Source organism: Pteropus vampyrus, unplaced genomic scaffold (assembly GCF_000151845.1).
Source record: "Pteropus vampyrus isolate Shadow unplaced genomic scaffold, Pvam_2.0 Scaffold85, whole genome shotgun sequence".
Taxonomy (NCBI): domain Eukaryota; kingdom Metazoa; phylum Chordata; class Mammalia; order Chiroptera; family Pteropodidae; genus Pteropus; species Pteropus vampyrus.
In genome coordinates, this window is record NW_011888866.1 from 25,082 (window position 1) to 39,137 (window position 14,056).

A 14,056-nucleotide genomic window follows, 5' to 3' on the forward strand; every position below is an offset into this window, starting at 1 on the left:
AATTTAATACTTATTGTATGAAAAATGGTCAGTAATGGTGTTGCAGTATTTGAGGTTCTCATTTATATATTTGGTGATGAAATATCAACATAAGATGCGGTCTACATGCTTCAGGGTTGCCTATAGTATATTTGGAAGGTGCCTATAGTATATTTGGAAACAGACATGGAAGACTGTTTACAAAGTAAACCTCACAAGTAGATAATTCAGAAGTAGCTCATAAATATTGGGGTATGAGAAAAATGACATTACATAGAATAAAATTTTATCTCATGGAACAAATTTGATGGAATTTTATTTTATCTACCATGTTAATTAACTTTCTAAAAGTGCATGCAGTTCTTTTGAATAGCTGAAAAGTCCAGCAGCTTTTGTAGCAATATTGTCTTTGCAACTATGAGGATAATAAGGTCGAAAGAAGTACCTTCTAAGAGATCATGCAGTTAACAAGGATGAAGCTAATAATTAAAACCTATACCTTCTGTTCCAACGTTCACGTTCTTTCTAATATCCTTTTTTTAACATTTTATTTATTTATGTATTTATATATTTATTTATTTATTTATTTAACATTTTATTTATTTTTCCCCTTTCCCCTCCTCCCTCTCCTCTGGTAACCACTAGTCCATTGTCCATGTCCATGAGTCTCTGTTTGTTTTTCCTGTTCATTTGTTGCTTTTAGGTTTATATCCCACATATGTGGTAATCATGTGTTTTTCAACCTTTTCTGTATGGCTTATTTCACTTAGTATGATTATTTCAAGGTCCATCCTCAGGATGGCTTTGGCAATTCAGGGTCCTTTGTGCTTCCGTACAAATCTGATGATTTTTTTGTTCTATTTCTTTAAAAACTACCAATGGGATTTTGACGGGGATTGCATTAAATCTGTATAATGCTTTAGGTAATAAGTTCATTTTAACTATGTTGATTCTTTCTATTTCTTTCTATCTTCTTTGATTTCTTTTAATAGGGTCTTCTAGTTTTCATTATATAGGTTTTTCACTTGTTTCATTAGATTTATTCCTTGTTTCATTAGGCATTTTATTCTTTTTCTTGCAATTGTGAAAGGAATTATTTTTTCCACTTCTTTTTCTGATGTTTCTTTATTAGAGTATAGGAATGCTATGGATTTTTGAACATTGATTTTGTATCCAGAGACTTTACTGTTTTTGCTTATTGTTTCTAGTAGTGTTCTTGTGGAGTCTTTTGGGTTTTCTATATAGAGAATCATGTCATCCGCAAATAATGACAGTTTGACTTCTTTGTTTCCTCTTTGGATGCCTTTTATATCTTTCTCTTTCCTGATTGCACTTGCTAAGACCTCCAATGTTATATTAAATAACAGTGGTAATAACAGTGCCTCATTCCTGATCTTAGAGGGAAGGTTTTTAGTTTTTCACCATTAAGAATAATGTTGGCTGAGGGCTTGTCATATATGGCCTTTATTATATTAAGGTCTTTTCCTTCTATACCGATTTTGTTAAGTGTTTTGATCATAAATGGATGCTGTATCTTGTCGAAGGCTTTTTCTGCATCTATCGATATGATAATATGATTCTTATTTTTTAAATTTGTTTATATGATGTATCATATTAATTGATTTGTGTATGTTGAACCATCCCTATGCCCCTGGGATGAAGCCCACTAGATCGTGGTTTATAATCTTTTTAATATATTGCTGTATTCGGTTTGCTAGTATCTTATTTAGGACTTTTGCATCTGTGTTCATGAGAGATATTGGTCTGTAGTTTTCTTTTTTTGTGTTACCTTTACCAAGTTTTGGTATCAGGGTGATATTGGCCTCATAAAATGAATTGGAAAGTATTGCCTGCTCTTCAATATTTTTGGAAGAGTTTGAGGAGAATAGGTATTAAATCTTCTTTGAATGTTTGGTAGAATTCACTGGTGAAGCCATCTGGTCCTGGACTTTTACTTTTTGGTAGGTTTTTGATGATTGTTTCAATTTCCATACTGCTGACCGATCTATTTAGATTTTCCTGTTCATCTTGATTCAGCCTAGGAAGGTTGTATTTTTCTAAGTGCTAGTTCATTTCTTCTAGGTTATTAAATTTAGTGTTATGTACTTTTTCATGGTATTCTTATATGGTCCTTTGTATTTCTGCAGTGTCTAATTTCTCCTCTTTCATCCCTGATTTTGTTTATTTGTGTCCTTTTTCTTTTTACTTTAATGAGTCTAGCCAGGGGTTTGTCAATTTTATTAACCTTTTCAAAGAACCTGCTCTTTGTTGCATTTATTTTTTCTATTGTTTTTTTGTTTGTTTGTTTTCAATTTCATTTATTTCAGCTCTAATTTTGATTACTTCTTTCCTTCTGACTTTAGGCCTCATTTGTTCTTCCTTTTCTAGTTTTTTAAGATGAAGCATTAGGTTGTTTATTTGGGCTCATTCTTGTTTTTGGAGGTAGGCCTGTAATGATATGAACTTTCCTCTTATCACTTTTGCCATGTCCCTAAAGTTTTGATATGTTGCACTGTCATTATCATTCATTTCTATGTATTTCTTTTTGTATATGTGTATTAATGCTAACTGCATTCCCTGTGCCATGCTCCCCATCTATGTATTTCTTGATCTCTCTTTTTATTTCTTCTATGACCCAGTTATTCTTTAATAGTATGTTGTTTAATCTCCATGTATTTGTGGTCTTTCAGCTTTCTTTTTACAGTTGATCTCTAGTTTCAAAGCCTTATGATCAGGAATATGGTTGGTATGATTTCAACCCTCTTATATTTGTTGAAGCTATCTCTGTATCTCAGTATGTGCTCAATCCTTGAGAATGTTCCATGTACACTAGACAAGAATGTATAAGCAGCTGTTTTGGGATGAAAGGCTCTGTAAATGTCAATTATGTCTAGTTGGTCTAATGTATCATTTAAGGATGTTATTTCCTTATTGATTTTCTGTTTGGATGATCTATCCATATCTGACAGTGGGGTATTTAGGTCCCCTACTATGATACTGTTTTAGTCTTAGTAATTGTTTTGTATATTTCGAGGCTCCCTGATTTGGGAAATTCTCGTCCATTATTTGTCTGAAAATACTTTATAATCCCTGCTCCTTTTCCTCCCCTTCGAGAAGTCCCATTATTCTTATGTTTCTTCTCCTGCTGGTATCAGCTAGTTTTTGAATTTCTCTTTTATTATTTTTCATTCTTCGGTTTCTCTCTTCTTCCTTCTGATTTATTTCTAGATTTCTGTCTCCGATATCACTGATCCTTTCCTCCATATGGTTGACTCTATTTCCCAAGCTTGTTATTTCATTTTCAACTCTTGCAGTGTGTTCTTTATCTCCAGAAGGTCTGTTTGGTTCTTTTTGAGGGTTTCAATCTCCTTGCTAAAGAACTCATTCTGCTCATCTAGTTTTTTCAATTCCTGAAATTGTTGGTATGATTTGTTTCGGATCTCATTGAGTTTTTTTCAGAAGTACCATCCTGAATTCTCTGTCATTTAAGTCGCATTTTTCTATGTCTGTAAGCTTATTTTCTGGAAGCTTTTCTCCTCCTTTCTGCGATGGCTTGTCACATTGGTTGTTCATGGTGTTTAATGAACTATTTTTCCGGATAGGCATTAATGGAAGTGTGTTCTGCTTTATTTTTTTTTTTTTCCAGAAAGATTTATTATATAATGGTCCCTAGCCTGTTGCAAAGAATGTGCTTTTCTTTTGCTTTCTAGTAGGTGGCCTCTTGGATCTCTGCTTTATATAAAGTCTTAATAATGTCTTCTTTTTCCTTATAGATGTTTAATCACACTACCCTCAGTCTCAGTTCCTGTCGGTGTTAGCAACAGTTTTGATAGCATTTGCTCAGATTCCCCTGGGGCTCCGCAGTAATTGGTCTCAGGGTAGGGAGGAGGGACCTTCTGGGTTCGGGGATGGGGACTGTGGCTCAACCTCGGTTTTGCAACCACGGCTGGTAAAAATCAACTGTTGTTTTTCTGCCGTCCTTGCTTTTTTTGCCTTCTGCCCTGATGACTAGGCACTGCCACTGGCCACGTGGAACTCACAGCACTCCCAGGCAGGGCTGTTCAGGGAACTCGACTCTCCTTCCCCCCACCCCCTCCTCCTATAGGGAGCTCCGGTGGCTGCGAGAGGCAGCTTCTTTATTTCTCCCAGTCCACCACCGGACACCCGGGGTTTTGACCTGTGGTAGCTCTTATGAGCATATCCCACGCTCAGACCTGCAGGTGTCCAGTTTGGGTGTTTTTTGTTGAGTTTTAGATGTTCAGCTTATTGTCGTTTCAAGGGAAGAGATCTGGGTACGTCTCTCATTCTGCCATGTTTAATCCAATCTCCTCTAATCTACTTTTTTAGACAATAAGAACTCCAAAAAAAAAAAAAAAAAACCTATCTTAAATGATTTATTGTTCCTCGTATTTTAAATGAATTTTAAATTTTTGAAACAATCACAAAATTTTTTCCCCTGACCCTTTGAAAATAGATGCCCCATCATCTTCAAATGGAATGTATTTCCTACCAACAAGTACATTCTGCTACATCACTACAGTATAACCATGAAAATTAGGAAATTAGCATTCAGCATTACTGCTATCTAGTTATAATGTTCTTTATAGCAAAAGAATCAATTTCTGTATCAGATGTTTTGTTTAGTTTCAAGTCTCTTTATCTCCTTTTTTCTTAAACAGGTCCTCTTTTCTTCTTTCATTTTCTTGACACTTTTGAAGATGACACTTGCCATTGTAGAATGGTCCATGATGTGGGTTTGTCTGAGTGTCCTCATGATAAAAAGTGTCCGCATGATAAAAAAAGATCATGCATCTTTGACAGGAACACTGCAGCAGTTACACTGAGTTCCTTTCATTGTATCCTTATGAGATTGAGCACTATGTCAATTTGTCCCATTATCGATGATGTTCACTTTGATCACTTGTTTAAGATGGTATCTACCAGCTTTCTTCTCTACTGTAAAGTTACTCTTTTGCTTCCTAACGGCTTTAGCACTGAATTATTCAAGAAGAGGAAGAGGTTTTTTTTTTTTCCCCACATTTTAACCCCTGAGTGTTCCTCCTGTAGGCACTTATATTTTAAAAAAAAAAAAAAAAAAGGGAAGGAAGGACCGTTGTATTTAACCCTGTGTCTGGTTGATGTTTGTTCTGATCTTCATTTATTAATCTGTTTACAGTTATTTTGAAATATGAACATCTTTTTCTGATGGTAGTCAGCCAAACAGGGATAATTTTATGTTTGATTTGGATGAAATGTACTCAGCAGAGCCTGAAAAATGATACGATAAGCTTTGCTAGGACTTACTGTTATGAAGTTATATAAATAAATAGTTAAGGTAGCTTTCAATTTTATTGAAATATAATTGACATACAGGACTGTATAAGTTTAAGGTGTACAGCATAATGACTTGACATACATATACAACAAATTTATATTGATACCATTATGAATATTAGTTTTGACAGTTTGGAGAAAGCACTAACACTTTATTTCTTTACAGTGCAGCAGAGACCAAGGGATGATGGACTAATGGACTTAGCAATGAATGACTATGATTTTAATTCTGGAAAGAGGTTGCACATGATAGATTTGGAAATCCAAGAGGCATTTTTGTATTTCATGGCCTCTATTTTGAAAGGTTATAGATCGTACTTAAGACCAATAACACAAGCCCCATCTGAGACAGCCACAGATGCAAGCTCTCTTTTTGCTCTACAAGGTGAGTGATTGCATAGCTTTACAGCTGTCATATTATTGAGGTTAATCTTGTGATGATTTAATTGTTTTTGGGTTAATAGCTCATGTTTATCAAAATATATATCAATTTTGAGAGTATGTGACTATCAACTCTGTTGGTAATCCATTTCCATAGGACTAGTTCTTTCTCAGGCTCATTAAATGTAATCCCATTGGGAAAATATGCAGAAGAAACTCTTTTAAAAGTGCAGAGCTTCCTAAGCATTTACTACGGCACTTATTGTGTCACAGGTGTGTTGATATTGATGTTTTTAGCTTTCAGGGCAACCAGGCAATGTTAAGTATGCAGAGGATCTGCTGGATGCTCACCTCCAGGCTTGAGCATTTGTTTTACTTCAGTATGTGTTATAAATATTATTCTCTGTCTGTGCTACAAAGTAAAAAGTTGGGAATCCCTGGAATACATTTTGTGTCATAATACTTTCACTGTCAATATTTACTTTCTTTGTAGTGTTTAACATTTAAAAGAGAAATTGATTTAATAAACATATATTGAGTACCTCCAAATGGTAAAGCATTGGATATATAGTGGTGTGCAAAAGATACATGGTCACAGAAAAAAATGGGAAGGAAGACATGATCACTTCTCCCATGGAGCTTTATAGTCAAGAAGTTAAGCGGTTTGAAAATAGTATGAATGAATACTTCAGTTCACAACTTTACATCACAGAAGCCCTCTGAGGAATTCACCTCTGAGCCTTGATTGGAAGGAGGAGTAGAAATTAGCCAGACAAAGGGAAAGTAGAGGAGTGTTTTAGGCAGAGAGAACAGTTTATGCAAAGTCCATGAGGCTGGAAAGAGTTTGAGTTCATGGTCCCAAAAGAAGACCCAACTGTTATGTAACTGAGCATAGCGAGCAAGGTAGAGTGTGAAATCAGGAAATAAACTTTTTAATCTTTTTCAGTAAGTAAAATACAAACATAAATAAATACTAAAGGGGATATAACTTCTGCTTTGAAAAAGCTACATAGATACGGAAAGAGAGCATACACCACCACATGCACATAGCATGCAACACGTAAGAAAAAAAAAATAGCAATTTTTAAAATGCTTTCACATTTATTAGTTTATGTGTAGTCTTCAAAGTAATGAAGGGATGACAGAGACGATTCTGGATGAGGATTGGATTAAAATTTCTTTCCTGTTGCTATCTTTGTCAGGTCACGTTCCCTCTCAGAAGTCTTAGTGTTTTTTTCTGAAAAATGATGGGGTGTCAGGGGATATAGATGACATGGTTGATCAGGTTCCTTCTGGATCAAAAATCTTATGAATCTTTAATAATGTTATATATTCTGACATTATAAATTTATGTCGAACAGCTTTCTTAAGAAGTCGGGACCGATCACATCAGAAATTCTATAACATGATGACCAAAACACAAATGTTTATTCGCTTCATTGAAGAATGCTCTTTTGTCAGTGATAAAGATGCAAGCCTGGCGTTTTTTGATGATTGTGTAGATAAAGTAAGTAATAGTATGTCTACAGTGTCCTAACTTATTTTGTGTGAGTGTTATAAATGTTAGAAATTATAGTTTCTATTTATAACTTTTATTAGCGTTTAACGAAATCTAAATTAATTTCATTCCATCATTGACTCTTTATTATGAACGTTTTGGTGGCCTACTAGATATTATAGAACATAAAAACCCCTCAGGAATACCTTGCAGGATCTTACTAAACCGTGAGTTTTATTTTAGCAGTCAGGTCTATAACCCTGCCTGCCCACTTATAGACTATGGGAGTTTCATTCAAGCCTGTGGTCCTCTAACTTGAGCATTCTTAATTTTCATTTCTCCTTTTTGTCTAAGGTGCATTGTCACATGCTGAGACATATAGGCATAGAGCATAATGAATATTTCACATGAATATTTCTATAATTTGTAAGTGAGTTTGCAGCATAAATCAAGTGAATTAATTCTATTTTAAATTCATGTGTGAAACCTTCCCTTTTCCTTCAGTCGTAATATCATTAGGTGGGATAGAGCAAGGTGGGTATCCATGCTGAAGAGAGGAGGTTGGGGAATAATGGCTCAGAGAGAGGTATCAAAACGTAAATAGAATGAAGAAGGAGAAACAGCCTAGCATGGGGTGTCGGAGCTCAAGCCAGGTGAGGAGAGCATCCATGCAAGCAGTAGCCTAACATGGAGAACCAGTGGACAAGCAGGATAAAGAGAGTGTCCATGCTGTGGGCGTAGACTATTGCAGGGAGTCAGAACCTAAACAGGATGAGAAGAGCATCCATGCTGAGATGAGGACAGCATGGAATGTCAGTCTGAGAGATGGTGGGGAGAGTGTCCCATTGGGTAGGGACAGCAAAGGGGGTATCAGTTTGATCTGGATGGGGAGATGCCAGCTTGGTTGGGGCAAGGGATTGGTCCGGAAGGAGTTGTCAAAGCCAAATTAGGGTGAAGAAATCATATCCATGGGAGAGGGGATTGATCAAATAAATTTATTAAAGATAATCAAGTGTCTCACTGTCAGAGAAGGGATTTACAAATAGAGAAAAGAAGAAAACCAGAACGAACCTTGTAGTATTAGAATGGAATTGAAGGTTTGGTGTTATATCATTGGTTTTCAATATGTATAGATAAGTATAGAAGAAAGTATAGATGTAAGTATTTATGTCTATGTTTGTGAATACATATGTTCCCTAGCTCTGTGCACTGAGAGGAGCTGGGAGCTGCCATACCCCAATAACAATGAGTATACCTAATGCACAAATTTTGGCTTCTAAACAGTATTCTCCACGAAAAGGAATTCAGGACTCCTTGGAGAAATGATTGGTCCCAAGTTGAGGGCAAGGAAAGTACAAAATGATCCCTGAAGTAGCGTATGCTAGAAAACTAGAAATTGCTCCAAGAATGATAGAGACGTGTTTTTATAAAAACAACACACACATACACAGAAACACAAGCCAGTTTGAAGGGACTCTCACTGGCTACATCGGGAACAATTTGAACTTCAAAAGTTATTAATAGATTATAATCCATTGAATAAAATAGGAAACTATGAAGTCTACACAGATATCAGTTAAGAGTCTGATGAGAAACAGGATTTTATATGGGTTCAAGATACCTCCACACAAAATACATATTAAAATGCAAAGAGGAAAAAGTAACTTTATTGTGGAACAGAAAGCCTCGCAGACACCATTTTAATCCAGTGATCAAAGTGAACATCAATAATGGGACAAATCATCAGCATATGCCTCGAATAGGCTGCAGTGAGAATGCAGCATTAGTTCTATGATATCCCTGTCAAAGATACATAACCTGTATAATCTCAAGAAAATATCAGACAAACTCAAATTAAGGAACATTCTGCAAAATACCTGTTCTGTAATCCACAAAGTGTCAGGGTTAAGAAAATAAAGGAAAAATTGAGAAACTGTTCAAAAGTAAAGGAAACTAAAGAGATTTGACAACCAAATACAATGCATAGTTCAGAACAGGATGCTTTTGGTATAACATTAAGATAATTAACAAAACTTGAAAGAGTTTGAGTATTAGGCAGTAGTAGTATCATATGTTAATTTTCAGATTCATGTAGAATCTGAATGTCCTTGTTTGTAGGAAGTACACACTATTCAGAGGTGATGGGTCATGAAGCCAGCAACTTACTCTCAAAAGATTAAAAGGAAAAGATTTTATGTACTTGAAAAGTTACTGTACTTGAAACTTTTCTATAAATTCATAAATACATATATAAATGTCATGATTTGATGACCATGATAGTAAAAAAAAAAAAAAAGCAAAGCTTTGTCATATATTTCCTCAACAGTTTCTTCCTGTAAGTTTATTTAAAGAAGTCCACCACTTTCAAATTTATGTGACTGTGAAAGAAAATCAACGATTTTTTTTTTTTTGGCATAACAGCATTCAGAAATTGGCTCAGTTCTGAGTTTGACATGAAAATGACACTTACCAGTTAATAAATAAGTACCAAATATGTCTCATAAAAATGAGAAATGATTCTCACTATGCAAGGTGTAATGGAAAAAGCACTGCATTGCAAATTAGGAGAACTTTAATCCTAGCTCTTATTATACTTGTGATTTAAGTCATTTAGTCTTTCTATGTTGGTTTTCTTATCTATGTTTTTAAAAGTATTGTGAGAAGAAATCATTATAATTGCATGTCTCACAGTGTTCAGAGTAGTGTATAAACTAAAAATAGAAAACATGACTATTTTTATATTTTGCTAGTTTTTATTCAGGTTTATAGATTAGTAGTTCATTGGGTTTTATCATCTCACAGCAATGTTCAACTTTTGCATGACTTATACATATGAAGAGCAGGAACAAGTTCAGAGCCTTCTATTTAGAAAACTTGAGGGGTGTTTGATATAGAGAAATACTCTTTCTCGTGCTGATAGAGAATTAACAAACTAAGGTGCTTGACGTCCTTGAAATGCGTAGGAATAGGGGAAAGATGGATATATGCCATTATCTTCTTAGAACTCATAGTTCAATTTCTGATAGAAACACTGATGTAAATGCTGTAATTCAGATGGTGTAGGGCTACAGTGTTGTGCTAGAAATATGTATTAAATTTTTTTAGTAGAATGATACTCTAACCACCTTTAGGACATCACTGAGATATAATATACCAACAATAAGTTGATAGTATATTTTGTATAATATAAATTGAATTCTTCGAAGTGTACAGTGTGATAAGTTTTGGCAAATACAGATTTTCACATAAACTTGACTCTAAATATAGAACATTCTACCACCCCAGAAAGGATGTTGTTTTGGGGGGAAGTTTATTTTCTATATTTTAAATAACCTATTTACAAATGGACTTTTAGAATTCGTGCCTTTTTATAAGTTGACCTCTACCTATATAGAGCTTTGAAAGCCTATTTATTTTGAGAAGTAATGTCATAACTCTTTGACAGTTTTGTCTTCATTACAGCGTAGTACCAAGAACTTGGGTTTCAATATTTTAATCAGATTTTTAGGTTTGCCTTATTCAGTACCTATAAAGTTAAACATTAAGAGAAAGGAATAAATAGAAAGGTATGCTTTAAAAAAGAATTTCTCTAAATCCTCTTTTACAGAAATAATTATGTTGGGTTTTGTATATAAAAATGATATTTCTGACTACCATTTTGCACTTTAAATGTTTTTCCTATATGGTACTATAGGCTTCCACTGGCTATCTTATGTACTTCCTGAGCTTCCCGTGTGAACAGTGGCATACAATTGTGTAAAAGTTATTCCCTTTGCCAAGCTAATTGAATCATAAAGGACCAAATTAGCAACCAGGATTTTGCTAAGAGTATGCTTTAGCCAATATATTTATTTACATGGGAACTCTGAATTAGTTGTAGGAATCCAATTAACAGTGCAGAAGAGAGAAATCTTGTATTGTTCCCTTTTATATCTCACTCATTTTATGCATTTTGTTCACAATTTTATTTTAGCTAAGAACTCATATTGCAGTATCACATGGTTTAAAAAATACTCATTAATAGTGTAAGACATACAAGAGTTGTAATTTTGCTAAGTATCTAGGACATCATGTTCTAAGAATTTTTTTTTGCTGATAATTACTATATTATTTTGTCTAGAATTTTCTGAAAATAGGTCACCTGTTCTTGATAAGAGTCAGTGCAGGACATGATTGGAGTAATTGCCTAAAGAATAAAAATTCTGTGAGGTCTCAAAAAAGAAACAATTCCATTAAATGTATATAACCATTGTTTCCAGGAAGACTATTTTCCAAAAATGCTATTTACTTATTTGAAGTCTAGATCCAACAAAAGATCACTTATATATAATGGGTTAATATTGTACTTAAAGATTTTAATGACTACTAAGAAAGTCAAAACTGAAAAGTAAAACATGGTTACTTATATTTGCTTTATTATAATTCAGGGAACTCTTTTATTAAAGAAAATAAAATGTCACAAGATTTAGAATTTATCTTAATAACTTTCATATATAGTTAGAGTAGAGGTCAATTGTATTCTTGGTACTATTAAGCAGAACTCTCTGAAATAGTAAAAATTATACAGTGCTGTTACTACTTTTCATATTCTAACACCACAATTTAAGTACACTTATCACAGCAAGTCAGTACTTTCAATCTGCAAATGTCTTCTGAATATCAATAATACTTTCAAAATAATCATTAGTGTGGGGTTGTTCCTTAGTTGAGTGACTTTGTGCTTAATTTTTAAGTAAACAGATCCTTTTACCACTGACATTTTAGCTATGGAAAAGAAATAATATTAGATATGTATTAACTGCCTAAACCAGTCCATGACTAAGATTGAACAGAAATTAGACATATTTCTCTTTTTTTCTTAGCATATCCAAACAGAAAACATTTGACCGATTTTTAAAAGCTGAATTAGTTAGTTCTGAATAGGAATAACAAAAACAATGTATGAGAATTATTTGAGTTTCATGTATGACTAATTTAAGAACCATGTGTTTTTATTCTTCATATGGTTATATTTTAAATCCCTACAATCTGTTCTTATGAGAAGGAGCTTAACTAAGGGCAGTTTTGTGTAATGGATAGTCTGGTAAGATTTTTCTTGGTCTCCCAAGCATCCCTCTGTGTTTTCTGAGAATGTTAATGTGAAAAAATATGAAGAGAATATGAAAGTCATTTTATTTTATCTTGTGGGTGTTGGATTTTTTTTTCTTCAAATAGAGGCAGATGTCACTGTGCATTCCACAAGACAGAAATGTCCAACCGATAAATGTAGGAATTATTGCATAGCTATTTTTATAATGTTGGAATGAGATTTTACTGATATGAAAGTTAAGAGAATTGTATTTTACCAATGCACTGAATCTACAGTACAACATTTTAATAGACTTTATAATAATGAATTTGAGAATTAGAGCAGTTGTCCTTGTCCACAGTATTTTCTGGGTGATCAAAGTGGCTGGAAAGTGGAAAGTGGAAAGTAGTCACATGTCTGCAGTGGGAAATTTAAAAATTCACTCTGTGCTCATAGATAAGCAGTTCTCTTGTAATATTCCCTCATGGAGACAAGAGTAGTTTCCAGCTTCCTTTTTAATGACCTTGGGCATTTGTTTTAACCTTTTTATTCTGGTCAGTCTCTTCTATTTATTATCATTGCTACCCTTATAATTAGATTAACCCTGTCTTATCTGTACAAAAATGTTTGCATGTAGAGTTTCTCATTTGTTCTTGGGTCATGCATGAATACCATATTCTACTAGGAACACCTATGATTTATCACTCACGCGTTATCACTGACATGTTTCTAATAGTTTAAAAAATATTTTTAGATTTGCTAATAATGTTTTAGCAAACATTTTTATTGGAAGTTTTTATTGAAAGTTTAATTTTTAACACTTTTTTTTAAATGACTAAAGTAACAGGGAGTGTGGAAAATAAAAGGGAGAATAAACTTGGTAAGCCAAATGCCCTAAATAATATTCATTTTACATTTACTTTCAATGTGTTTTACACAATTGTAATATAGTTTCCTAATTTTTTACATAACCAGGTTTTGTAAGCATTTTTAATATTGCTGCCAAATCTCTTAAAAGTAAATTTTCCTTTTTACCACACTGAAACATAACATAGTTTAGAAAGTCAAATAATTTTACGAGGCTAGGTCCCATTCTTTTCCACCTCTAGTTTCTTTTCCCCAGAGAAAACCATTTTCTCTTTCAGCTATTTCTTCAGTCATTTGCTGTAAGATTTCCAAATAATGTTTTTATTACTGCTTATTGTTTTGTAAATTATCTGTTAATAGCATATCTAACCACCACCAGTGCAATTCTCCCAACACAGTTATTAACACAAGTTTTAGTTAAATGGTTGTTCAATAGTAATATTATTATCACTTTGTATAGAATTATACCTAGACTGTATATATATTATAATTAAATTTCCTTTCATATATGGATTTTATTTTCTCTGAAGTTCATTACTATATTCCTTTATGTCTACTATTAATTCATCTCCAAACTCTTCTAAAGTGAAAAATCTAAAATCTCTCAATTTTCCCAACATATCAGGTAATCTATCCATTTGACTTTTTTTTAATTCTTGCTGGAGCATTCCATCTTTATGTTCCAGTCTGAACTGATTGTTTTCTAGTCTGTCATCCTGGGATTTTCCTTGACCATCATCTTGGGAATTATATTGACCTCTCTCTGGAGTTGGATCACCTGCTTTCTGGCTTCAATAACTTCTTTCTTGGTTTATTTCCTTGTTACGGTAGAGCACATCTTACAGTAGCTCCAGAGAAAGAGTACATGGGAGATATATTTTTTGATCCCCTGCCTGTTTGTATATTTCTTGATGCTCCTCTAATATTTG

At 33.7% G+C, this 14,056-nt stretch overlaps 1 protein-coding gene across 1 annotated transcript in view; it reads left to right on the top strand.

Annotated features, from left to right (window-relative positions):
• Positions 1-14,056, top strand: part of DENND4A (DENN domain containing 4A) — a 67,106-nt gene that overhangs the window by 18,698 nt on the left and 34,352 nt on the right. The window contains exons 9-10 of the mRNA XM_011363462.2: positions 5,480-5,698; positions 7,056-7,201. Coding sequence (XP_011361764.2) covers positions 5,480-5,698; positions 7,056-7,201 — 365 coding nt within the window. The remainder of the gene's footprint in view (positions 1-5,479; positions 5,699-7,055; positions 7,202-14,056) is intronic.